Source organism: Trachypithecus francoisi, unplaced genomic scaffold, assembly GCF_009764315.1.
Source record: "Trachypithecus francoisi isolate TF-2019V2 unplaced genomic scaffold, Tfra_2.0 Lachesis_group20, whole genome shotgun sequence".
In the NCBI taxonomy this organism is placed as follows: Eukaryota; Metazoa; Chordata; class Mammalia; order Primates; family Cercopithecidae; genus Trachypithecus; species Trachypithecus francoisi.
Window position 1 is genome coordinate 13,856,586 of NW_022681466.1, and position 26,109 is coordinate 13,882,694.

The following is a 26,109-nucleotide window of genomic DNA, read 5'->3' on the forward strand; positions in this document are numbered from 1 at the left end:
CTGGAGAACGGGGACCGGTGGTGTTCTTTCCTCTTATTTGCTTGCCTCTTTTCTAAATGTTTGACAATGAATTTGTTTACTTTGAAATAAGCAAACAATACCAAAAGTTATTTTTAAAAGTACAGCCTCTAAGTCCATGATTACAATTTGGATGATGGCCCAGGGTGATCGAGGGTGTTCTGATCCTCCCACAGCACTGGCGACAGACCTGGGCAGGGCACATAGAGGTGCTTCCACACGGCAGTGGCTTCTTGGTCCTTCAGGAGGACGGAGGCCACCAGCGGGTCATGGAGGACAAAGCAAATGAGGAGGAAGGGTGGGCTGGGAGTGAGGGGAGGTGACTGTGGTCCCCTGGACAGAGTCTGTTGTAAGGAAGCCACTCAGGTGGGTGCGGTGGCTCACGTCTGTAATCCCAGCACTTTGGGAGACAAAGGGCGGATCATGAGGTCAAGAGATCGAGACCATCCTGGCCAACATGGTGAAACCCCGTCTCTACTAAAAATACAAAAATTAGCTGGGCGTGGTGACGGGTGCCTGTAATCTCAGCTACTTGGGAGGCTGAGGCAGGAGAATCGCTGGAACCCGGGAGGTGGAGGTTGGAGTGAACCAAGATCGTGCCATTGCACTCCAGCCTGGGCAACAAAAGTGAAACTCCATCTCAAAAACAAACAAAAGAAAGAAACAGGCAGCTTCTCAGAACACATCTGTCCTCCACGTCCACAGGCGCGTCCCACCCCGGCCACCACCGTGTGGCTTTTCTCCGTGGAAGCAGAGGCCGTGCATCACTCCCACAGGCATCTCTGATGAGCCTCCCTAGTCAATTCATGCAAGAAACAAAGAAAACTGCTCCTCTCCTTCTTTAGTGTCTGTGCAGAGGAGTGAGAGGGAAAAGCCAATCAACGCCATTGCATGTGCTGCTGAAATGCTTTGTGCAAACGTTGAGACTGGAGGTGAGGGTGGAACTTTGTAATATAAGAGCAAGAAGATAAATGTTGACTTTAAAATCCAAGTACTTGGACTTTGCTAGAATATTCCATAATCCTTTCCTGGTCTTGATTATTAAAACAGTTTTCAAGAAAGTTCTATTTGGTGAGTCACCTGATTATCTAAACACACTTTTCTTTCTTGTTAGGGTTTGACTCCAGCTGGGTCCTCTGCCAACAGAACCAAGCCCACTTGGGTCTTGGAGGCTTTGGGGGCTGGCTGGTTTCCCTGGGCACGATTGATGAGCTCAGGTCAGATTCCTGGACTTGCTGGAGATCCTGTGTCTGGGAAGGCACCAGCCCAGGAGGCTCCGAGCCTCGGCCAGGGAGGCAGCAGGTTGGTAGCGCCTTGGCAGCCATCCCAAGGACACAGGTAAGAAGCCAACAGAGAAGCAAGAATGTGTCATAAGACATTAAAGCCGCTCCACTCCACAAGCATCTCTGGAATGTTCTCTGGGCCCCGGACCTGTGCGAGGCATTGTGGGTGAGACAGAGACAAAGCCCCTTGCTCGAAAGCCGGCGCTTGAAGGGCGTGATGTGGCCTCACCCCATTCTGCTGCAGGGCTCAGCTGGCATCTGCACCCACAAGGTAGCTGGGGGCCCCTGAGCTTGGCCAGGCCCATCTGGCAGCCTTGTCCCTGCTCGCCCACCCCCTCTGGGTTGCGTTCAGTTTCCTGGGCTCCGCCTGTTCACTTGTTCCTAACGAGAGCTTGTGCACCCGAGGATGGTGGGGATGGAGTCTTGGCTTGTGGGCAATCTGGGTGTCAGGCTCAGGGCCCCAGTGGCTCTGGGTCATGGCCTTGGTCCAACAATGGCTGTGTTGCTCCATTGGTGGTCTCTGCAGCTGGGGAAATGCCTGGTCCTTCTGGAGATACAGGAGTGCTGGATTCCCCGATGATGGCCATGTCCTGTTCCTCTGGTACCATCCACCCACCAAGTCTTGCCACGGTTTCCCTCTGGGCCCCAAATCCAGCTGTCCATCCCAGCTTCTGCCTCGAGTGGCCTCTCCTGTACCCAGCTGCCCAGGGAGCGATCCAAAGTTTCTGTCCCAGGTTGCTGAGGTGACTGAGGACCTTGAGAGGGCCCTACACTCTCAGACCAGGGTGAGGCTGGGGCCCCAGAGGCAAGTCCCTGCCCAGGCCCTGGTTGGCCAGGACGCGCTGGCCACAGCTTCCCAGAGAGGACGTTGCCATGCACCCACCAACACTTCCCCATCAACTTGCCAGTCCCGCACCGCTCCTGCTGGGCAACGAGGTCACAGCATATTAAATTCTCGATGCAACTACTGTGTGAAAAAGCCACGCAAACCAGCAAGGAGCCTGCTTGCCACAGGGGCCCTCAAAAGACTCTGCCGCTCCCGTCAAAACCTCCTTTAGGCAGTGACTCTGCCAGTGGCCGGCTGGGCATGCGAACTAGGGCTGGGAGGGGTCAGGTGGGAGGGTCCTCATCCTCCAGATGCCCGCCGGCCCAGCCCTCAGTGTTCATGACAGGTGCAATGCCCCCTCTGGCCCCCTCCTGGCCAGGGCAGCCACAGCTCAGCCCCGAGGCCTTGAGTGGCCTTTTCAGAGAAAACCAGGACCTGGAGGCTCCTTCCGGGAGCCTCTGACCACCAGACCCATTAACAGGCTTCTCTGTGGGGTCCCCCAACTAATACTTTCCTCTCGCCTGAGGGGACCAGCCAGGCGGCTCAGGCACCTGAGTCTTTGGGGAATGAGCTCACCGCCCTCTCCACCCACAGCAGGACACCTGGCAGCCAAAGCTCCACACCTGCCCCTACCCCAGGGCTGGGATGAGGAAGCCCCAGGGTGAGGGGTAGCCCTGATCCGAGCCCTAACCTGGCGGGGGTGGCAGGCAGCCCCAGGTGCGTGGATGACCCGAGCCAGGCACAGACAGCCCCCAGGTGGGGAGGAGCAGAGGTCATGGGGATGTAGGGAAAGGGTTTGGGGGCTCCTCCTGCAGGGCCACAGTGGGAGACAATTTGTCACTTTCTTACAAAACAAAACACACTCTGACTGCAGCATCCAGCAATCCCGCTCCTCAGAGTTTATCAAAATGAGTTGAAAACTTACGGCTACAGAAATCTGCACACGAATATGTGTAGTGGCTTTATTCATAATTGCCCAAACCTGGGAGCAACCAAGATGTCCTTCCATCATAGATGAAAGGATAAATAAAGCATAGTACATCCAGACAATGGAATATCATTCAGTGTTAAAAAAATAAGCGAGCTGGCCAGGCAAAGTGGCTCCCATCTGTAATCCCAGCACTTTGGGAGGCAGAGGCAGGCGGATCACTTGAGCCCAAGTGTTCGAGACCAGTGTGGGCAACATGGCGAGATCCTGTCTCACAAAAAATACAAAACTTATCGGGGCATGCTGGTACGCACCTGTAGTCCCAGCTATTTGGGAGGCTGAGGTGAGAAGATTGCATGAGCCCAGGAGGTTGAGGCTGCAGTAACTGTGATTTTGCCACCACATTCCAGCCTGGGTGACAGAGCAAGACTCTGTCTCAAAAAAAAAAAAAAAAGAGAAGTGAACTATCAAACCACAAAAGACATGGAAGAACCAAAGTGCATATTACTAAAAAAGAAGTTGAAAAGACTACGTAATGTGTGAGTCCAGCTCTATGACATTTGGAAAAGGCAAAATTCAGGAGACAGTCAAAAGATCCCTGGTGGCCAGGGGCTGGGAGAGGGAGTGATGAAAATGCAGAACGCAGGTGAATCTTGGGGTGGAGAAACCTGTCTGTACGATATTAGACTGGTGGGTCTGCATGATTATATGTGTGTCCAAATCTACAGAATGCACAGCACCAGAGGAAAGCCTAATGGAAACCGCAGAGGGTGATGACAATAATAACAATGTATAACAAATGGCTGGGACGGTGGGACTGGGGAAGGCCTTGCACCTACAGGAGCTCCATGGTGGGAGAGCTCCATGCTTTTGGCTCAATTTTGCTATGAACCTAAAACTACTGTAAAAAATAAAATCTATTGAAACAACAAGTGTTAATTTACAAGTGTCTCTGTTTAAAGAGCGAAGAGATGAACCACAAAGGGGAAAATGTGTTTAAACAATAACTAATTGATAATTGGCTCGTTCCTAAAATTCAGAGAACTTTTAAGAAAGAGACAGCAGGCCGGGCGTGGTGCTCAAGCCTGTAATCCCAGCACTTTGGGAGGCCAAGACGGGCGGATCACGAGGTCAGGAGATCGAGACCATCCTGGCTAACACGGAGAAACCCCGTCTCTACTAAAAAAAATACAAAACACTAGCCCGGCGAGGTGACGGCCTCTGTAGTCCCAGCTACTCAAGAGGCTGAGGCAGGAGAATGGCGTGAACCGGAGAGGCGGAGCTTGCAGTGAGCGGAGATCCGGCCACTGCGCTCCAGCCTGGGCGACAGAGCGAGACTCTGTCTCAAAAAAAAAAAAAAAAAAAAAAAAGAGACAGCAAAGCAGGGATCACGTTTTACAAACACGACAGGACCAGGACATCGTGCCCACAACGGGACAGCAACCACAGGCTGGATGCTCACCCCATGCCAGTGTGTGGACGGAGAGCACCCACCCCGACCTCCAGCCCACAGAGGAGCTGCCTCCTCAGGGCCTTCCTGCAGGCGCCCAGGGGCTGCACATGGCCCTCCTTAGGGGGAGCTAGTGACTCAGCATTTTCATTTCCTGGAAACTGAGGCTCATGGGAGATATGCAGATGAACCCAGAGCACCATGGGAAATGGCCCTTTATATACCCAGATGGGCTCTGCCTCCTCCTTTCCCTGGGTGCCCACATGAGTGGAGACACCAGGACAGTGAGGTGTCCCGAGGAGGGTCTTGGAGACACGGCCTGGTGCTGGGTGAGGGGTTGGGAGGCTGAAGAGGGGCCAGGATACCTCAGGTTCCCTCAGTTTCCCTCAGTTTCCTTCAAGTTCCCCTCAGGTTCCCTCAGGTTCCCCCAGTTTCCCTCAAGTTCCCCTCAGGTTCCCCCAGTTTCCTTCAGGTTCCCCCAGTTTCCCTCAAGTTCCCCTCAGGTTCCCTCAGGTTCCCCCAGTTTCCCTCAAGTGCCCTCAGTTTCCCTCAGGTTCCCCCAGTTCCCCTCAGGTTCCCTCAGTTTCCCTCAGGTTCCCCTAGTTTCCCTCAAGTTCCCCTCAGGTTCCCCCAGTTCCCCTCAGGTTCCCTCAAGTTCCCCCAGTTCCCCTCAGGTTCCCCCAGTTTCCCTCAGTTCCCGTCAGTTTCCTTCAGGTTCCCCTCAGATTCCCTCAGTTTCCTTCAGGTTCCTCCAGTTCCCCTCAGGTTCCCCCAGTTTCCCTCAAGTTCCCCTCAGGTTCCCCCAGTTTCCCTCAGGTTCCCCCAGTTTCCCTCAAGTTCCCCTCAGGTTCCCTCAGGTTCCCCCAGTTCCCCTCAGTTTCCCTCAAGTTCCCTCAGTTTCCCTCAGGTTCCCCCAGTTCCCCTCAGGTTCCCTCAGGTTCCCTCATGTTCCCCTAGTTTCCCACAAGTTCCCCTCAGGTTCCCTCAGGTTCCCCCAGTTTCCCTCAGGTTCCCCCAGTTCCCCTCAGGTTCCCTCAAGTTCCCCCAGTTCCCCTCAGGTTCCCCCAGTTTCCCTCAGTTCCCCTCAGTTTCCTTCAAGTTCCCCTCAGATTCCCTCAATTTCCCTCAGGTTTCCCCAGTTTCCCTCAGGTTTCCCCAGTTTCCCTCAGGTTCCCTCAGTTTCCCTTAGGTTCCCCCAGTTTCCCTCAAGTTCCCCTCAGGTTCCCTCAGTTTCCCTCAGGTTCCCCCAGTTTCCCTCAGTTCCCCTCAGTTTCCTTCAAGTTCCCCTCAGATTCCCTCAGTTTCCTTCAGGTTCCCCCAGTTCCCCTCAGGTTCCCTCAGTTTCCCTCAGATTCCCCCAGTTTCCCTCAGGTTCCCTCAGTTTCCCTCAGGTTCCCCCAGTTTCCCTCAGGTTTCCCCAGTTTCCCTCAGGTTCCCCCAGTTCCCCTCAGGTTCCCTCAGTTTCCCTCAGGTTCCCCCAGTTTCCCTCAGGTTTCCCCAGTTTCCCTCAGGTTCCCCTAGTTCCCCTCAGGTTCCCTCAGTTTCCCTCAGGCTCCCCCAGTTTCCTCAGGTTCCTGCAGTTCCCCTCAGGTTCCCCTAGTTCCCCTCAGGTTCCCTCAGTTTCCCTCAGGTTCCTCCAGTCCCCTCAGGTTACCCCAGTTTCCCTCAGTTCCCCTCAGATTCCCTCAATTTCCTTAAGGTTCCCCCAGTTCCCTCAGGTTCCCTCAGTTTCCCTCAGGTTCCCCCAGTTTCCCTCAGGTTCCCTCAGTTTCCCTCAGGTTCCCCAAGTTTCCCTCAGGTTTCCCCAGTTTCCCTCAGGTTCCCCCAGTTCCCCTCAGGTTCCCTCAGTTTCCCTCAGGTTCCCCCAGTTTCCCTCAAGTTCCCCTCAGGTTCCCTCAGTTTCCCTCAGGTTACCCCAGTTTCCCTCAGTTCCCCTCAGATTCCCTCAATTTCCTTAAGGTTCCCCCAGTTCCCCTCAGGTTCCCCCAGTTTCCCTCAGACTCCCCCAGTTCCCCTCAGGTTCCCTCAGTTTCCCCCAGTTTCCCTCAGGTTCCCCTAGTTTCCCTCAGTTCCCCTCAGTTTCCTTCAAGTTCCCCTCAGATTCCCTCAGTTCCCCTCAGGTTCCCCCAGTTCCCCTCAGGTTCCTGCAGTTCCCCTCAGGTTCCCTCAGTTTCCCTCAGGTTCCCCCAGTTTCCTTCAAGTTCCCCTCCGGTTCCCTCAGTTTCCCTCAGGTTCCCCAGTTTCCTCAAGTTCCCCTCAGGTTCCCTCAGGTTCCCCCAGTTCCCCTCAGGTTTCCCCAGTTTCCCTCAGGTTCCTCAGGTTCCCCCAGTTCCCCTCAGGTTCCCCCAGTTTCCCTCAGGTTCCCTCAGGTTCCTCCAGTTCCCTCAGGTTCCCTCAGTTTCCCTCAGGTTCCACCAGTTTCCCTCAAGTTCCCCTCCGGTTCCCTCAGTTTCCCTCAGGTTCCCCCAGTTTCCCTCAAGTTCCCCTCAGGTTCCCTCAGGTTCCCCCAGTTCCCCTCAGGTTCCCCCAGTTTCCCTCAGGTTCCCTCAGGTTCCCCCAGTTCCCCTCAGGTTCCCTCAGTTTCCCTCAGGATCCCTCAGTTCCCCTCAGGTTCCCCCAGTTTCCCTCAGGTTCCCTCAGTTTCCCTCAGGTTCCTCCAGTTCCCCTCAGGTTCCCTCAGTTTCCCTCAGGTTCCCCCAGTTTCCCTCAAGTTCCCCTCAGGTTCCCTCAGGTTCCCCCAGTTCCCCTCAGGTGCCCCTAGTTTCCCTCAGGTTCCCTCAGGTTCCCCCAGTTCCCCTCAGGTTCCCCCAGTTTCCCTCAGGTTCCCTCAGGTTCCTCCAGTTCCCCTCAGGTTCCCTCAGTTTCCCTCAGGTTCCCCCAGTTTCCCTCAAGTTCCTCCGGTTCCCTCAGTTTCCCTCAGGTTCCCCAGTTTCCCTCAAGTTCCCCTCAGGTTCCCCCGTTCCCCTCAGGTTCCCCAGTTTCCCTCAGGTTCCCTCAGGTTCCCCAGTTCCCCTCAGGTTCCCCAGTTCCCTCAGGTTCCCTCAGGTTCCTCCAGTTCCCCTCAGGTTCCCTCAGTTTCCCTCAGGTTCCCCCAGTTTCCCTCAAGTCCCCTCAGTTTCCCTCAGGTTCCCCCAGTTCCCCTCAAGTTCCCTCAGTTTCCCTCAGGTTCCCCCAGTTCCCCTCAGGTTCCCTCAGTTCCCTCAGGATCCCTCAGTTCCCTCAGGTTCCCCCAGTTTCCCTCAGGTTCCTCAGTTTCCCTCAGGTTCCTCCAGTTCCCCTCAGGTTCCCTCAGTTTCCCTCAGGTTCCCCCAGTTTCCCTCAAGTTCCCCTCCGGTTCCTCAGTTTCCCTCAGGTTCCCCCAGTTCCCCTCAAGTTCCCCTCAGGTTCCTCAGGTTCCCCCAGTTCCCCTCAGGTTCCCCAGTTTCCCTCAGGTTCCCTCAGGTTCCCCCAGTTCCCCTCAGGTTCCCCAGTTTCCTCAGGTTCCCTCAGGTTCCTCCAGTTCCCCTCAGGTTCCCTCAGTTTCCCTCAGGTTCCCCAGTTTCCCTCAAGTTCCTCTCCGGTTCCCTCAGTTTCCCTCAGGTTCCCCCAGTTTCCCTCAAGTTCCCCTCAGGTTCCCCCGTTCCCCTCAGGTTCCCCCAGTTTCCCTCAGGTTCCCTCAGGTTCCCCCAGTTCCCCTCAGGTTCCCCAGTTTCCCTCAGGTTCCCTCAGGTTCCTCCAGTTCCCCTCAGGTTCCCTCAGTTTCCCTCAGGTTCCCCCAGTTTCCTCAAGTTCCCCTCCGGTTCCCTCAGTTTCCCTCAGTTTCCCCCAGTTTCCCTCAAGTTCCCCTCAGGTTCCCTCAGTTTCCCTCAGGTTCCCCCAGTTTCCCTCAGTTCCCCTCAGTTTCCTTCAAGTTCCCCTCAGATTCCCTCAGTTTCCTTCAGGTTTCCCCAGTTCCCCTCAGGTTCCCTCAGGTTTCCCCAGTTTCCCTCAGGTTCCCCTAGTTTCCCTCAGGTTCCCCTCAGGTTCCCTCAGTTTCCCTCATGTTCCCCGAGTTTCCCTCAAGTTCCCTCAGTTTCCCTCAGGTTCCCCCAGTTCCCCTCAAGTTCCCTCAGTTTCCCTCAGGTTCCCCCAGTTCCCCTCAGGTTCCCTCAGTTTCCCTCAGGATCCCTCAGTTCCCCTCAGGTTCCCCCAGTTTCCCTCAAGATACCTCAGTTTCCTCAGGTTCCCCCAGTTCCCCTCAGGTTCCCTCAGTTCCCCTCAGGTTCCCCCGTTCCCCTCAGGTTCCCCCAGTTTCCCTCAGGTTCCCTCAGGTTCCCCCAGTTCCCCTCAGGTTCCCCCAGTTTCCCTCAGGTTCCCTCAGGTTCCTCCAGTTCCCCTCAGGTTCCCTCAGTTTCCCTCAGGTTCCCCCAGTTTCCCTCAAGTTCCCCTCCGGTTCCCTCAGTTTCCCTCAGTTTCCCCCAGTTTCCCTCAAGTTCCCCTCAGGTTCCCTCAGTTTCCCTCAGGTTCCCCCAGTTTCCCTCAGTTCCCCTCAGTTTCCTTCAAGTTCCCCTCAGATTCCCTCAGATTCCCTCAGTTTCCTTCAGGTTCCCCCAGTTCCCCTCAGGTTTCCCCAGTTTCCCTCAGGTTCCCCTAGTTTCCCTCAGGTTCCCCTCAGGTTCCCTCAGTTTCCCTCATGTTCCCCGAGTTTCCCTCAAGTTCCCTCAGTTTCCCTCAGGTTCCCCCAGTTCCCCTCAGTTCCCCTCAGTTTCCCTCAGGTTCCCCCAGTTCCCCTCAGGTTCCCTCAGTTTCCCTCAGGATCCCCCAGTTCCCCTCAGGTTCCCCCAGTTCCCCTCAGGTTCCCTCAGTTTCCCTCAGGATCCCTCAGTTCCCCTCAGGTTCCCCCAGTTTCCCTCAGGTTCCCTCAGTTTCCCTCAGGTTCCTCCAGTTCCCCTCAGGTTCCCTCAGTTTCCCTCAGGTTCCCCCAGTTTCCCTCAAGTTCCCCTCCGGTTCCATCAGTTTCCCTCAGGTTCCCCCAGTTTCCCTCAAGTTCCCCTCAGGTTCCCCCAGTTCCCCTCAGGTTCCCTCAGGTTTCCCCAGTTCCCCTCAGGTTGCCCCAGTTTCCCTCAGGTTCCTCAGGTTCCTCCAGTTCCCCTCAGGTTCCCTCAGTTCCCCTCAGTTTCCCCAGTTTCCCTCAAGTTCCCCTCAGGTTCCCTCAGTTTCCTTCAGGTTCCCCCAGTTCCCCTCAAGTTCCCTCAGGTTTCCCCAGTTTCCCTCAGGTTCCCCTAGTTTCCCTCAGGTTCCCTCAGGTTCCCTCAGTTTCCCTCATGTTCCCCGAGTTTCCCTCAAGTTCCCTCAGTTTCCCTCAGGTTCCCCCAGTTCCCCTCAAGTTCCCTCAGTTTCCCTCAGGTTCCCCAGTTCCCCTCAGGTTCCCTCAGTTTCCCTCAGGATCCCTCAGTTCCCCTCAGGTTCCCCCAGTTTCCCTCAGGTTCCCTCAGTTTCCCTCAGTTCCTCCAGTTCCCTCAGGTTCCCTCAGTTTCCCTCAGGTTCCCCCAGTTTCCCTCAGGTTCCCTCAGTTCCCCCAGGTTCCTCCAGTTCCCCTCAGGATCCCTCAGTTCCCTTAGGTTCCCCCAGTTTCCCTCAAGTTCCCTCAGTTTCCCTCAGGTTCCCCTAGTTTCCCTCAAGTTCCCTCAGTTCCCCCAGGTTCCCCCAGTTCCCCTCAGTTCCCCTCAAGTTCCCGCAGTTCCCCTCAGTTTCCCTCAGGTTCCCCTAGTTTCCCTCAGTTCCCCTCAGTTTCCTTCAAGTTCCCTCAGTTCCCCTCAGTTTCCTTCAGGTTCCCCTAGTTCCCCTCAGGTTCCCTCAGTTTCCCTCAGGTTCCCCCAGTTTCCCTCAGGTTCCCTCAGTTTCCCTCAGGTTCCTCCAGTTCCCCTCAGGATCCCTCAGGTTCCCTTAGGTTCCCCCAGTTTCCCTCAAGTTCCCTCAGTTTCCCTCAGGTTCCCCTAGTTTCCCTCAAGTTCCCCTCAGTTCCCCCAGGTTCCCCCAGTTCCCCTCAGGTTCCCTCAAGTTCCCGCAGTTCCCCTCAGTTTCCCTCAGGTTCCCCTAGTTTCCCTCAGTTCCCCTCAGTTTCCTTCAAGTTCCCCTCAGATTCCCTCAGTTTCCTTCAGGTTCCCCTAGTTCCCCTCAGGTTCCCTCAGTTTCCCTCAGGTTCCCCCAGTTTCCCTCAGGTTCCCTCAGTTTCCCTCAGGTTCCCTCAGTTTCCCTCAGGTTCCCCCAGTTTCCCTCAGGTTCCCTCAGTTTCCCTCAGGTTCCTCCAGTTCCCCTCAGGTTCCCTCAGGTTCCCTCAGGTTCCCCCAGTTCCCCTCAGGTTCCCTCAGTTTCCCTCAGGTTCCCCTAGTTTCCCTCAAGTTCCCCTCAGGTTCCCCCAGTTCCCCTCAGGTTCCCTCAGGTTCCCTCAGTTTCCTTCAAGTTCCCCTCAGATTCCCTCAGATTCCCTCAGATTCCCTCAGTTTCCTTCAGGTTCCCTCAGTTCCCCTCAGGTTCCCCCAGTTTCCCTCAAGTTCCCCTCAGGTTCCCTCAGTTTCCCTCATGTTCCCCCAGTTTCCCTCAAGTTCCTCAGTTTCCCTCAGGTTCCCCAGTTCCCCTCAGGTTCCCTCAAGTTCCCCCAGTTCCCCTCAGGTTCCCCAGGTTCCCCAGTTTCCCTCAGTTCCCCTCAGTTCCTTCAAGTTCCCCTCAGATTCCCTCAGTTTCCTTCAGGTTCCCCCAGTTCCCCTCAAGTTCCCTCAGTTCCCCTCAGGTTCCCGCAGTTCCCCTCAGGTTCCCACAGTTTCCCTCAGGTTCCCTCAGTTTCCCTCAGGTTCCTCCAGTTCCCCTCAGGTTACCCCAGTTTCCCTCAGTTCCCCTCAGATTCCCTCAATTTCCTTAAGGTTCCCCCAGTTCCCCTCAGGTTCCCTCAGTTTCCCTCAGGTTCCCCCAGTTTCCCTCAGGTTCCCTCAGTTTCCCTCAAGTTCCCCCAGTTTCCTTCAAGTTCCCCTCAGGCTCCCTCAGTTTCCCTCAGGTTGCCCCAGTTCCCCTCAGGTTCCCTCAGTTTCCCCCAGTTTCCCTCAGGTTCCCCTAGTTTCCCTCAGTTCCCCTCAGTTTCCTTCAAGTTCCCCTCAGATTCCCTCAGTTTCCTTCAGGTTCCCCCAGTTCCCCTCAGGTTCCCTCAGTTCCCCTCAGGTTCCCGCAGTTCCCCTCAGGTTCCCCCAGTTTCCCTCAAGTTCCCCTCCGGTTCCCTCAGTTTCCCTCAGTTCCCCCAGTTTCCTCAAGTTCCCCTCAGGTTCCCTCAGGTTCCCCCAGTTCCCCTCAGGTTCCCCCAGTTCCCCTCAGGTTCCCTCAGGTTCCCCCAGTTCCCCTCAGGTTCCCCCAGTTTCCCTCAGGTTCCTCCAGTTCCCCTCAGGTTCCCTCAGTTTCCCTCAGGTTCCCCCAGTTTCCCTCAAGTTCCCTCCGTTTCCCTCAGTTTCCCTCAGGTCCCCCAGTTTCCCTCAGGTTCCCTCAGGTTCCCCCAGTTCCCCTCAGGTTCCCCCAGTTTCCCTCAGGTTCCCTCAGGTTCCTCCAGTTCCCCTCAGGTTCCCTCAGTTTCCCTCAGGTTCCCCCAGTTTCCCTCATTTCCCTCAGGTTCCCCCAGTTTCCCTCAAGTTCCCTCCGTTTCCCTCAGTTTCCTCAGGTTCCCCAGTTTCCCTCAGTTTCCCTCGGTTTCCTTCAAGTTCCCCTCAGATTCCCTCAGTTTCCTTCAGGTTCCCCCAGTTCCCCTCAGGTTCCCTCAGGTTTCCCCAGTTTCCCTCAGGTTCCCCTAGTTTCCCTCAAGTTCCCTCAGTTTCCTCAGGTTCCCCCAGTTCCCCTCAAGTTCCCTCAGTTTCCCTCAGGTTCCCCCAGTTCCCCTCAGGTTCCCTCAGTTTCCCTCAGGATCCCTCAGTTCCCCTCAGGTTCCCCCAGTTTCCCTCAGGTTCCCTCAGTTTCCCTCAGGTTCCTCCAGTTCCCCTCAGGTTCCCTCAGTTTCCCTCAGGTTCCCCCAGTTTCCCTCAAGTTCCCTCAGTTTCCCTCAGGTTCCCCTAGTTTCCCTCAAGTTCCCTCAGTTCCCCAGGTTCCCCCAGTTCCCCTCAGGTTCCCTCAAGTTCCCCCAGTTTCCCCAGTTTCCCTCAGGTTCCCCTAGTTTCCCTCAGTTCCCCTCAGTTTCCTTCAAGTTCCCCTCAGATTCCCTCAGTTTCCTTCAGGTTCCCCTAGTTCCCCTCAGGTTCCCTCAGTTTCCCTCAGGTTCCCCCAGTTTCCTCAGGTTCCCTCAGTTTCCCTCAGGTTCCTCCAGTTCCCCTCAGGTTCCCTCAGGTTCCTTAGGTTCCCCTAGTTTCCCTCAAGTTCCCCCAGTTTCCTCAGGTTCCCTCAGGTTCCCCCAGTTCCCCTCAGGTTCCCCCAGTTTCCCTCAGGTTCCCTCAGGTTCCTCCAGTTCCCCTCAGGTTCCCTCAGTTTCCCTCAGGTTCCCCCAGTTTCCCTCAGTTTCCCTCAGGTTCCCCCAGTTTCCCTCAAGTTCCCCTCCGGTTCCCTCAGTTTCCCTCAGGTTCCCCCAGTTTCCCTCAGTTCCCCTCGGTTTCCTTCAAGTTCCCCTCAGATTCCCTCAGTTTCCTTCAGGTTCCCCCAGTTCCCCTCAGGTTCCCTCAGGTTTCCCCAGTTTCCCTCAGGTTCCCCTAGTTTCCCTCAAGTTCCCTCAGTTTTCCTCAGGTTCCCCCAGTTCCCCTCAAGTTCCCTCAGTTTCCCTCAGGTTCCCCCAGTTCCCCTCAGGTTCCCTCAGTTTCCCTCAGGATCCCTCAGTTCCCCTCAGGTTCCCCCAGTTTCCCTCAGGTTCCCTCAGTTTCCCTCAGGTTCCTCCAGTTCCCCTCAGGTTCCTCAGTTTCCCTCAGGTTCCCCCAGTTTCCCTCAGTTCCCCTCAGTTCCCCTCAGGTTCCCCTAGTTTCCCTCAAGTTCCCCTCAGTTCCCCAGGTTCCCCCAGTTCCCCTCAGTTCCCCTCAAGTTCCCCCAGTTCCCCTCAGTTTCCCTCAGGTTCCCCTAGTTTCCCTCAGTTCCCCTCAGTTTCCTTCAAGTTCCCCTCAGATTCCCTCAGTTTCCTTCAGGTTCCCCTAGTTCCCCTCAGGTTCCCTCAGTTTCCCTCAGGTTCCCCCAGTTTCCCTCAGGTTCCCTCAGTTTCCCTCAGGTTCCTCCAGTTCCCCTCAGGTTCCCTCAGGTTCCCTTAGGTTCCCCTAGTTTCCCTCAAGTTCCCCCAGTTTCCCTCAGGTTCCCTCAGTTTCCCTCAGGTTTCTCCAATTCCCCTCAGGTTCCCTCAGTTTCCCTCACGTTCCCCCAGTTTCCCTCAGGTTCCCTCAGTTTCCCTCAGGTTCCTCCAGTTCCCCTCAGGTTCCCTCAGGTTCCCTCAGGTTCCCCCAGTTCCCCTCAGGTTCCCTCAGTTTCCCTCAGGTTCCCCTAGTTTCCCTCAAGTTCCCCTCAGTTTCCCCCAGTTCCCCTCAGGTTCCCTCAGGTTCCCTCAGTTTCCCTTAGTTCTCCTCAGTTTCCTTCAAGTTCCCCTCAGATTCCCTCAGATTCCCTCAGTTTCCTTCAGGTTCCTCCAGTTCCCCTCAGGTACCCTCAGGTTCCCCCAGTTTCCCTCAAGTTCCCCTCAGGTTCCCTCAGTTTCCCTCATGTTCCCCCAGTTTCCCTCAAGTTCCTTCAGTTTCCCTCAGGTTCCCCCAGTTCCCCTCAGGTTCCCTCAGTTTCCCTCAAGTTCCCCTCAGGTTCCCCCAGTTCCCCTCAGGTTCCCTCAAGTTCCCCCAGTTCCCCTCAGGTTCCCTCAGGTTCCCCCAGTTTCCCTCAGTTCCCCTCAGTTTCCTTCAAGTTCCCCTCAGATTCCCTCAGTTTCCCTCAGATTCCCTCAGTTTCCCTCAGGTTTCCCCTGTTTCCCTCAGGTTTCCCCAGTTTCCCTCAGGTTCCCACAGTTTCCCTCAGGTTCCCCCAGTTTCCCTCAGGTTCCCCCAGTTCCCCTCAGGTTCCCTGTTTCCCTCAGGTTCCTCCAGTTCCCCTCAGGTTCCCTCAGTTTCCCTCAGGTTCCCCCAGTTTCCTCAGTTCCCCTCAGTTTCCTTCAAGTTCCCCTCAGATTCCCTCAATTTCCTTCAGGTTCCCCCAGTTCCCCTCAGGTTCCTTCAGTTTTCCTTAGGTTCCCCCAGTTTCCCTCAAGTTCCCCTCAGGTTCCTCAGTTTCCCTCAGGTTCCCCCAGTTTCCCTCAGTTTCCCTTAGTTTCCTTCAAGTTCCCCTCAGGTTCCCTCAGTTTCCCTCAGGTTCCCCCAGTTTCCTTCAAGTTCCCCTCAGGCTCCCTCAGTTTCCCTCAAGTTGCCCCAGTTCCCCTCAGGTTCCCTCAGTTTCCCTCAGGTTCCCCCAGTTTCCCTCAGGTTCCCCTAGTTTCCCTCAGTTTCCCTCAGTTTCCTTCAAGTTCCCCTCAGATTCCCTCAGTTCCTTCAGGTTCCCCCAGTTCCCCTCTGGTTCCCTCAGTTCCCCTCAGGTTCCTCCAGTTCCCCTCAGTTTCCCCCAGTTTCCCTCAAGTTCCCCTCAGGTTCCCTCAGTTTCCCTCAGGTTCCCCCAGTTTCCCTCAAGTTCCCCTCAGGTTCCCCTAGTTCCCCTCAGGTTCCCCCAGTTTCCCTCAGATTCCCCTCAGGTTCCCCCAGTTCCCCTCAGGTTCCCCCAGTTTCCCTCAGGTTCCCTCAGGTTCCTCCAGTTCCCCTCAGGTTCCCTCAGTTTCCCTCAGGTTCCCCCAGTTTCCCTCAAGTTCCCCTCAGGTTTCCTCAGTTTCCCTCAGTTTCCCTCAGGTTCCCTCAGGTTCCCCCAGTTTCCTTCAGTTTCCCTCAGTTTCCTTCAAGTTCCCCTCAGATTCCCTCAGTTCCCCTCAGTTCCCCCAGTTTCCCTCAGTTTCCTTCAAGTTCCCCTCAGATTCCCTCAGTTTTCCTCAGATTCTCTCAGTTTCCTTCAGGTTCCCCCAGTTTCCCTCAAGTTCCCTCAGTTTCCCCCAGTTTCCCTCATGTTCCCCCAGTTTCCCTCAGGTTCCCCTCAGGTTCCCTCAGTTTCCCTCAGGTTCCTCCAGTTTCCCTCAGTTTCCCCCAGCTTCCCCCAGTTTCTCTCAGGTTCCCCTGGGTTCCCCCAGTTTGTGTCAGGTTTCTTCAGGTTCCCCCAGTTTCCTTCAGGTTCTCTCAGGTTCCCCCAGTTTCCCTCAAGTACCCTCAAGCTCTGCCACTTTCCCTTAGGTTCCCCCAGTTTCCCTCAGTTTCCCTCAGGTTCCCTCAAGTTCCCTCAGTTTCCCCCAGTTCTCTCAGGTTCCCCCAGTTTGTGTCAGGTTTCTTCAGGTTCCCCCAGATTCCCTCAGTTTCTCTCAGGTTCCCTCAGTTTCTTTTTTTTTTTTTTTTTTGAGATGCAGTCTCGCTCTGTCGCCCAGGCTGGAGTGCCGTGGCCGGTTCTCAGCTCACTGCAAGCTCCGCCTCCTGGGTTTATGCCATTCTCCTGCCTCAGCCTCCGAGTAGCTGGGACTACAGGCGCCCGCCACCTCGCCCGGCTAGTTTTTTGTATTTTTTTAGTAGAGACGGGGTTTCACCGTGTTAGCCAGGATGGTCTCGATCTCCTGACCTCGTGATCCGCCCGTCTCAGCCTCCCAAAGTGCTGGGATTACAGGCTTGAGCCACCGCACCTGGCCTCCCTCAGTTTCTTTCAGGTGCCTCAAGCTCTGCCAGTTTCCCTCAGGTTCCCCCAGTTTCCCTCAGTTTCCCTTAGTTTCCCACAGGTTCTCTCAGGTTCCCTCAAGTTCCCTCAGTTTCCTTCAGGTTCCCTCAATTTCCATGGGGTCCCCTCAGGCTCTGCCAGTTTCCCTCAGGTTCCCCCAGGTTCTGTCAGGCAAGGCTGACGGGGTGTTGGGGTCCCTGAGGTGTAGGGGGTGGATGATGAGCCCGAGGAGGTCGGATGGAGGAACTGAAGGCTTCCCAGCCCCGGTGCTGTTCAAACTGAGTAGGGTCCCCACTAAAGGGCCAGTCTGAACCCTGACATCCCTGCCCCTGCTGGTCCCCACAGTTCACTCTGCTCTGCCTGCTGGGGGTGCCTAACCTCCCTTCCTTTGCCTTTCCAGCTCCCCGAGACCACAGCAACTGCAGAAGCTGAAGACATTTCCAGAAGTTCAAGCTTCCACCCTCTGCAGGTCCCCACTGAGCTGGGACCCAGGTCATCCACCCCACCCCAAATCCCTGGATAGGAAACCCCTTTCTCCTCCTGCTCTTTGTCCCCTTCATCCCTGCCCCCCAGCATCCTACTGGCCCCAGCACCTGAGGCCAGACTGTCTGAGATCCTCTGCAGGCCAGACTCTTGCTGTCCACCCCAGTAGGAGGCCGACAGCCTAGCCATGTGCCCTCCGGTCAGCGTGCGGTATGAGGAAGAGGGCATGTCCTACCTCTACGCCTCCTGGATGTATCAGCTTCAACATGGAGATCAGCTAAGTATTTGCTTCACTTGCTTCAAGGCTGCCTTTCTAGACCTTAAAGACTTGCTGGAGTCAGAGGACTGGGAAGAAGACAACTGGGACCCTGAGCTGATGGAGCACACTGACGCAGAGTCGGAGCAGGAGGGGTCCTCAGGGATGGAGCTGAGCTGGGGACAGAGTCCAGGACAGCCTGCACAGGAGGGTTCTGAGGCATGGGGGCTAGGGACCCTGGCATCAGCCCCAGAAGGGTCGGAAGATGCAGGTCTGGACCCCCACGTTGTGCCCACTGAACTAGGGCCTCAGGAGGCTGTACCCCTGGGCCTGGGCCTTGAGGATGCTGACTGGACCCAGGGTCTGCCCTGGAGATTTGAGGGGCTTCTTACCTGCTCACACTGGCCAAGCTTCTTTCCTTCATAGCAGGGATTTCTCAAAGTGGACCTGCCCCAAGGGGAGCCCATGGCATTGGGGCTGGGCATTACCTGGGCAGTGGACCCTGCCGAGGATGAGGCCTGGTTACTGGCCCTGCAGCTTGTCTCCATGGTGGGCTGCTATGATGCCACCTACCTGCAGAAGATGACCCCAGACAGGGCCCTGAGGACCCCAGGGCAGCACTGGAAATTGCTGCTGGAGCCTGGTGAAGTGTGGGTGGTGAGACTCCAAGATGCTCCCCAAGAGCAGGACCTGTACCGGTGGACACTGAGCTTTCTAGAAACATCCTCAACAGGACACAGAGCAGAGCTGGCCCCTGCAGCCTCAGCCCTGCAGAAGAGGATTCATCATAGTCTGTTATTCACCCTGGACCAACAGGGAGAGAAAGAAGGGGGACTCGGCCTGTAAGCCACAGTCCTCCAGCCAAGAATAGGACCCTGAGACCCTCAGCACCCCTGAGACACAGAGCAGGGGTCCTGAAGAAAGCCTGGCTGTTGCAGGAGCCTCGGCCATGGGGAGCTGCCCTGTTTCCAGCCTCAGTCCAGCGCTCCAGAACTGAGAGACTAAGACTCATGTAGCTGCCATTGTCCTGGGTACACCAGGACATCAGAGACTGGGAAGGACCAGCAATTGCTCTTCCACTACAGCCAGGGGAGCAGTTGGCAAAGGATAGGCCCTTTGCCCGTGGAAACAAGGGGAGCAACTTTAGGGGCTGGGACATAGGGCCTGCTGTGGCCTCAGAGGGAAGCATTACAAATATTCATAACCTGGAAACAAGTTCTTATCAGTTGATTGTCATATAGTTCTGGACGTGTTGGCCTGAATGGCTGTTGTGCTGCTTGTGACATGGGGCGCAGGGCACAGAACTTGTGCCTATTTCACCTTGGCCATGGGGAGGGACATTTCTTGTAAAACACACGCTCTGCAGAACACGCCAGAATCTATGTGACCTGGACGTGTTCTCGACTTTGCCAGGACAATCTCGGGGTGCCACAAGACCCCATCAGCAGCACTAGGGTCTCCGGTCTACAGTGGAGGGAGAGCTGGTTTCAAACATTGGCCATTGATGCAATTTAACCATTTAATTCCTGTTGCTCTATATGTTGTTTTTAATTTTAAAAAGTCATAAAAGCTTTCAATCAAGTTCCTGTGTAAGTCATTCCTCAGCACGTTTTGTTGATTGGTCTTATCCTTGTCCTCTCAGGATCTGGGCTAAGCCACCTTTGCTGGCTTAAAATCCCACTAGGTAGTGGGAACAGAGGACAGAAGGGAAGAGGAGCACGGGAGAGATGAGGGTTCTGGTCGGTTTTCAGGCTCATCATGGGAGTTTGTTTCACTTTATTTATTTATTTATTTATTTATTTATTATTTTGAGATGGAGTCTCGCTCTGTTGCCCAGGCTGGAGTGCAGTGGTGTGCACTCGGCTCACTGCAAGCTCCGCCTCCCAGATTCATGCCATTCTCTTGCTTCAGCTGCCCGAGTAGCTGGGACTACAGGCACCTGCCACCACGCCCAGCTAATTTTTTGTATCTTTAGTAGAGACGGAGTTTCACCGTGTTAGCCAGAATGGTCTCGATCTCCTGACTTCCTGATCCGTCTGCCTCAGCCTCCCAAAGTGTTGGGATTACAGGCGTGAGCCACCGCACCCAGCCTCACATTATTTATAAATACAGGGCCAGGCACAGTGGCTCATGCCTGTAACTCCAGCACTTTGGGAGGCCGAGGCAGGCAGATCACAAGGTCAGGAGATCGAGACCATCCTGGCTAACACGGTGAAACCCCATCTCTACCAAAAATACAAAAAATTAGCCGGGTGTGGGGGCAGGTGCCTGTAGTCCCAGTTATTCAGGAGGCTGAGGCAGGAGAATGAAGTGAACCCGGGAGGCGGAGCTTGCAGTGAGCTGAGATTGTGCCACTGCACTCCAGCCTGGGCAACAGAGCGAGGCTCCATCTCAAAAATAATAATAATAATAATAATAAAATAAAAAATAGGCCAGGCGCGGTGGCTCAAGCCTGTAATCCCAGCACTTTGGGAGGCCGAGACGGGCGGATCACGAGGTCAGGAGATCGAGACCATCCTGGCTAATACGGTGAAACCCCGTCTCTACTAAAAAAATACAAAAAACTAGCCAGGCGCGTTGGCGGGCGCCTGTCGTCCCAGCTACTTGGGAGGCTGAGGCAGGAGAATGGCGGGAACCTGGGAGGCGGAGCTTGCAGTGAGCTGAGATCCGGCCACTGCACTCCAGCCTGGGCGACAGAGCGAGACTCCGTCTCAAAAAAAAAAAAATAAAATAAAAAATAAAATAAAATAAAATAAAAATAAATAAAAATATATACTTAAAATAAAGAAGGACCATGTTTTGAACAATAAGAGTGTGTTGTCAAACATGTAATTTAATATAGATATGTGCCCCCAAATTTTTTTTAAGTCTATAGACCAAACCACGTGTAAAGGTTGCTAATGTTGGCCGGGTGTGGTGGCTCACACCTGTAATCCCAGCACTTTGGGAGGCTGAGGTGGGCGGATCATGAGGTCCAGAAATTGAGACCATCCTGGTCAACATGGTGAAATCCCGTCTCTACTAAAAATACAAAAATTAGCCAGGCGTGGTGGTGCGTACCTGTAATCCCAGCCACTTGGGAGGCTGAGGCAGGAGAATCGCTTGAATCCGGAGGCAGAGGTTGCAGTGAGCCAAGATCGTGCCATTGAACTCCAGCCTAGGTGAGAGAGTGAGACGCCATCTCAAAAAAAAAAAAAAAAGTCTCCTAATGTTCAGGAGACAGATGATGCCAACGATGATGATGGCTATGATGGTGGTGATGGTTCTAGTGGCGGTGATGATGATGGTGATGGAGATAGTGAAGGTGGTAAAGGCCCACAGGAAGAGACCTGAAGGATAAACGGCTCTGCCTTCTTGGATTCGGCTGCTGCTGAGGCCCCTCCATAGTTTCAGCATTGGGGGCCTCTGCTGCTATCAGACATGGATGGGGATGATAGTCCTTCAAGAAGGAGGTGGGACTCCTGACCTCCTTGTCTGCCAGGAAGGCAGGAAGAAGGGGAATGACCATGCTGAGAGGGGAGGAACCCCCACACTCTGTTACATGACACGGGGTTAGGAGTTTGGCCCCATGGCGTGGTACACAAATGTGCCTTTGGTTGTATGCTTGCAAGAAAAATCTGGGGCCCCTGGGGTTTCTGCCCTCACCCCAGCCTTGACTCCAACCTTTAGAATCCCTGGAAGGGCTTTCTAGAGCTCTGCATCCAGCCTCTTCACTCAGGACGTGAGGTTTCTTGAATCCTAAACTGGAGCCTTTTCCCAAAGGTCAGCCAGCTTTCAAGTGGCCTCATGGGGCCAGGGAGGCTGTAGGGTTGGCACCCCCAGGGGGCCCCCAAAAGTTGATTCTGAGAAAAGACTATTATGTGCACTGGACGGTTCTCACTCTCCCTACGTTTGAGCTTTCCCGAGCTTGGACATTTTAAGTCAGGGGAAGGGCTCTGAGTTCCACATTTTCTCCTGCCAGCTTCAGCCCTTCCATCACCTGTGATTGCTCAGATGTCTGAGGCTCTCCACTAATTAATAGGGCCGCCACCAGCTGGAGACCCGTGCAGGTTCTAATTGGTTTGATTTATGTTAGCATCTCTCCAGCTGTGTCTTATATCTGGCGGTGTCTGAGACCAAGATTGGGGAAATTGTGGTGTCTGAGGTCGAAATTAAGGGAAAATACCAACAGCAGCATCAAGGGAAGTGTCTCCTGGAAGAGTAAAGTGAAACCACCAACTGCAGAGGTGCTCTGGGAGAGGTGGGAGGCCCTGCAGGGGTGTCCCCCTGGGACCTCCTTCCAAAAGAAAGAGTACTCAGCTCTGGGTAATGAAGTGGGCCCACGCCCCCTGGGCAGGATCCCAGGTTGCTGATGGCCGATGGCTGAGCTCTAGTTGGGGCTTTAAGGGCCTGGCCATTTCTGCACGGCCCAGTCTTTGCCCCTCATGAGGTTCCCTAACTCCATCTGGGCTGCACTCAGCCTAGCTGCCCCCAACCCTCACTTTTATTCCCTTATTTATTTTTATTTTTATTTTCTTTTTATAGAGACAGGGTCTCACTATGTTGCTCGGCTGGCCTTAAACTCCTGGGCTCAAGTGATCCTCCCACCTCAGCCTCCCAAAGTGTTAGGATTACAGGTATGAGCCACTGCGCCCCGCCATGTTCCCTCATTTTCATCAAGCATCTCCACCCCAGTGTCTGTGGCAGAATGGGCCTCTGGTCTCTGAGCACCTGGGAGGTGGAGTGGGTTCTGAACAAAGCACCCTCTTCAAGTCTGAAAAACACAAACATCAGGCTGGATGGGCACCTGAAAAGAGCGCCATGAAACCACCTCTGTCTGCGGAACCTCATTTTCTACAGAATTTAGTAATCCAGTTGGAAAGTAGTTATTTCAGAAAAATTATCATTGCAAAACATAATGAACCCATTAAGTGCAGAGTAAAGCTTCAGAAGTCACATTTGCGGAAAATGGGAGCTTTATGATTATGATTTATGATTTAATGGTCCATAAAGTGAATCATAGGCAGGCAGAGCCAGTTTACACTAAAGCGCTGGCATTACAGGTGTGAGCCACCACACCTGGCCTTACACAATAACAAAGAACTTTCCAACTGTGTAATTTCACTCACCCTTCTCCAGAGACCTGGTGCTATTGTTGTCGTGGATATTAATCTCCACGTGTCATCATCATCGTGTGCCACCAGAGCTGTTGCTGCACAGTCCTCATATTTTTTTGTTTGTTTGTTTTTGAGACGGAGTCTCGTTCTGTCACCCAGGCTGGAGTGCAGTGGCACAATCTCAGCTCACTACAAGCTCCGCTTCCCGGGTTCATGCCATTCTCCTGCCTCAGCCTCCTGAGTAGCTGGGACTACAGGCGCCCGCCACCTCGCTTGGCTAATATTTTTGTATTTTTAGTAGAGACGGGCTTTCACCGTGTTAGCCAGGATGGTCTCGATCTCCTGACCGCGTGATCCGCCCACCTCAGCCTCCCAAAGTGACAGTCCTCATATTTTTAATTTACAAACGTATTTACTTTCCTGGTGCACTTCATTTTTCCACGCACTCCGAGTTTCTATCTGGAGTCATTTTCTGTCAGCAGAAGGAAAGCCTGGAGAGCTCCTTTAGTATTTTTTGTGCTGCCACAAACGCTCTTCGCTTTGTCTGAAAATATCTTTATTTTATTGTACATAAATTGTTGGTTAAAATCCTTTATTTTGGTACTTTAAAGAGGTCATTCTCTTCTGGTTTCCATGGTTTTCTGAGGAGATCTAGCCATCTCTCCTATTGTCATTCCCTGAATGTATTGTCTTTTTTTTTAAAATCTCAATAATTTTTGCAGTTTCTGGTTTCAGAATTTTTTCCTTTGGTTTTCAGAATTTTTTACGGTACTGTGCTGGAGTGGTTTGCTTTTAGTTTTGTCTTGCTTGTGATTTACTAAAATTCTAATGTCTATAAGTTGACACTGCTTATCAATTTTGAAAATTTCAGCCACTGCCTTTTCAGATATTGCTCCTGCTCCGTTTTCCTCTGTCATTGTTCTGGGGACTCCAGTGACATGTAGATCAGATCATTTGATGGTGTGGTTCCACATGCTTTTCTGTTTTTCATTCTTTTCTCTTTCTTCATCTGGATAATTTCTATTGACCTACCTTTAAGTTAACTGATTCTTTCTTCTGCTGCGATTTCTGAATTTTAGATACTATACTTTTAAAGTTATAAAATGTCCATTTGACCCGTGTGAGAAACAAACTCATCCATTCAAATCCAAAGAATGGACTCAGGGACCTGGAGAACAGCGAAAGCGAGACTTTTAATGACGGTCTTGCAAGATCGGGTGTCTGGTGGGCAGGCACACCCAGAAGTTTCAACAAGCAATTTATCCCCTAGTGTGCAGATCCCTCCCCTGTTTCCTCATAGGCTGAGTACTGCAGGGGTCAGTCTTCCCTGACATCGCTGATTGGTTGTTGGGTAGGGGCTGTAGGGGCAGGTCCCTCCCGGGTTCCTCATAGGCTGAGTACTATGAGGTCACAGTCTTCTCACCTGTCGCCTATTGGCTGTTGGGCAGGGGCTGGAGGGGCAGGTCCCTCCCCAGGTTCCTCATAGGCTGGGTACTCTGGGGGGGGGGGTCACAATCCACCCAGATGTGCCTACTGGTTGTTGGGCAGGTGCTGTAGGTGTTTTCTTTAGGGTTGTCCTGCTGCATTTTGTTGCAGCCCACAATGCATTGCAATCCTAGTCAGCTCAGGGGCTCTTTAAGTATCTGACTTATGACCCAAGTAGCTGGGCAGGCTGATAAGAACATACCAAACAAGCTATTTTGCAGGCTAGTAAACTTTCACCTTAAACTTCTTTGATTTGGGTGAGGGCAACTAAGAGGGGCTTAAGAGGGGAGTGGGTGAGGCCGACAAGCAGGCATCCACTATCCAAGCTGGGGCCTAGTATATCCTGTTCTTCTGTAGTTTGCTGACCTAAGCCGATTCAAGGCACTTTGTCTTGGAAATGGACCACTGTATACATTAGTTCCTTCACCATTTAAAATTTTTCTTTATAAATAGAAATGGGGAGTCTCACTTTGTTGCCCAGGCTGGTCTCAAACCTCTAGACTCGAGCGATCCTCCTGCCTCAGTTTTCAAAAGTACTAGGATTGGCCAGGCCTGGTGGCTCATGCCTGTAGTCCAGCACTTTGGGAGGCCGAGGTGGGCAGATCACAAGGTCAGTAGTTCAAGACCAGCCTGGCCAAGATAGTGAAAGCCTATCTCTACTAAAAATTAAAGAATTAGTCAGGTGTGGTGGCGCGCACCTGTAATCCCAGCTACGCGGGAGGCTGAGGCAGAGAATTGCTTGAACCCGGGAGGCGGAGGTTGCAGTGAGCCAAGATCATGCCACTGCACTCCAGCCTGGGTGACAGAGTGAGACTCCATCTCAAAAAAAAAAAAAAAAAAAAAAAATGCTGAGATTACAGGGTGAGCCACAGTGCCCAGCCTGGGAATTTCTAATAAAACAGTCAAATGGGGTTGGGCATAGTGGCTGGGCAACATGGTGAAACTCGTCTCTACAAAAAATACAAAAATTAGCTGAGTGTACTGTAGCAGTGCACCTCTGTAGTCCCAGCTACTCGGGAGGCTGAGGTAGGCGAATTGCTTGAGGACAGTAAGTCAAAGAAAGCTGTGGTGAGCCATGATCATGCCACCGCACTCCAGCCTGGGCAAGCCTAGGCTAGACTTTAGGGCAAGACCCTGTCTCAAATAAATAAATAGGCTCCCATTTTCTGGTGAAAATTTCCATCTTTTCATCCATGTCGCCCAGGTTCTTCTGCTTGCTTTACTATATTTATAATAGTTTTTGTAAAATAGAAACTCCTGGTCTGCTAATTCCAGTACTTGTGTCACATATGGACCTGCTTCTACTGACATGAGATGTGACATAAATAATAATTAGATTATTATTTCCTTGCTGAAGCATTTTATACATAGCAACTGTCAAAGTCAAAATAAAATATATAGACAAATCTTTAAGGTTTAATTTTAGGAAGAACTTCAATTCGGTATGTTCAAGAACAAAAGAAAATTGGAATTCTATTGGAAAGAGAAATGTTTTCTATTGCTTTGAAAGAAAGCCCATTGGCCCTGGTAGTTCTGGGGAACCCGCAAACTCTGGCGAGTGGCCTCGGTGGTAAAACTAGCACTGGAGGCCAGGCGCGGTGGCTCACGCCTGTGATCCCAGCACTTTGGGAGGCTGAGGTGGGCAGACCACCTGAGCTCAGGAGTTTGAGACCAGCCTGGCCAACATGATGAAACTCCATCTCTACTAAAAATACAAAAATTAGCTGGGTGTGGTGGCAGGTGCCTGTAATCCCAGCTGCTTGGGAGGCTGAAGCAGGAGAATCGCTTGAACCTGGGAGGTGGAGGTTGCAGTGAGCCAATATCACACCACTGCGACTCCAGCCTGGGTGAAAGAGCGAGACTCCATCTAAGAAAAACAAAAACAAAAACAAACATAAAACAAAAAACCGGCGTTAGAGTCAGGGCAGGTCATTTCAGCAGCTACTCGGTGAACTGGTTGAGGTGACAGCAGATCATTTCGGCAGCTGGCTTGTGGGAAATTTAATTCTTGGAGCAGGCATTGTGGGTCCTGAGTGCTTTTCCCCAGCCCCAGCCCCAGCCCCTAGACCCCAGCTTAGTAATCAGCTCTCACAGAACCATCACGTCGGAGGCAGCCTTCCATCTCCTTTCCTCCGCGCACAGGCAGGATGAGCTGCTCCCCCGTCGGGTCAGAAGCTGCAGCTGTCCTTGGTTTCGGTTCAGCTGTTTTCAGCCCACAGAGAATCAACTCTTACTGCTTGACCCTGGCTCTGCCCAGCGGACGCTGGGAGACCAGAGGGACTTTTGCCCCCCTATCCAGCCCTGCCTCGCCTCCCCAGCACGTGGCAAACATCCCACGCAGGGGACTGGTGGGCATCTGGGGCTCCCCCGGATCCAGCTCATTGCAGGAGCCTCTCTGCCATTCACACTTGGCCACCTCCTCTCCCCCAGCAGAACCCCTTCAGCTGCAGGGGCCGGTCCCCGTCCTCAGGCAGCAGATGAGCCCCGGGCGGAGTGGAGTGGGCGAGGCCAGCTCCTGGCTGGGGGTCCCTTAGACCCGTGTTCACAGCTCTCCAGCGTCTCCTCTAGTCTA

General features: G+C 53.8%; 1 protein-coding gene across 1 annotated transcript; it reads left to right on the top strand.

Annotated features, from left to right (window-relative positions):
• Positions 1-16,626: 16,626 nt before the first annotated feature.
• Positions 16,627-18,538, top strand: TEX19 (testis expressed 19). Its single transcript, XM_033181692.1, has one exon. The coding sequence runs from the start codon at positions 16,888-16,890 to the stop codon at positions 17,380-17,382; it is 495 nt and encodes a 164-aa protein (XP_033037583.1). The 5' UTR covers positions 16,627-16,887; the 3' UTR covers positions 17,383-18,538.
• Positions 18,539-26,109: the final 7,571 nt, after the last annotated feature.

What these genes read in the sequence shown, in the direction of transcription:
- TEX19 (XM_033181692.1), top strand. Translation starts at nt 16,888, where the DNA reads ATGTGCCCTCCGGTCAGCGTGCGGTATGAGGAAGAGGGCATGTCCTAC.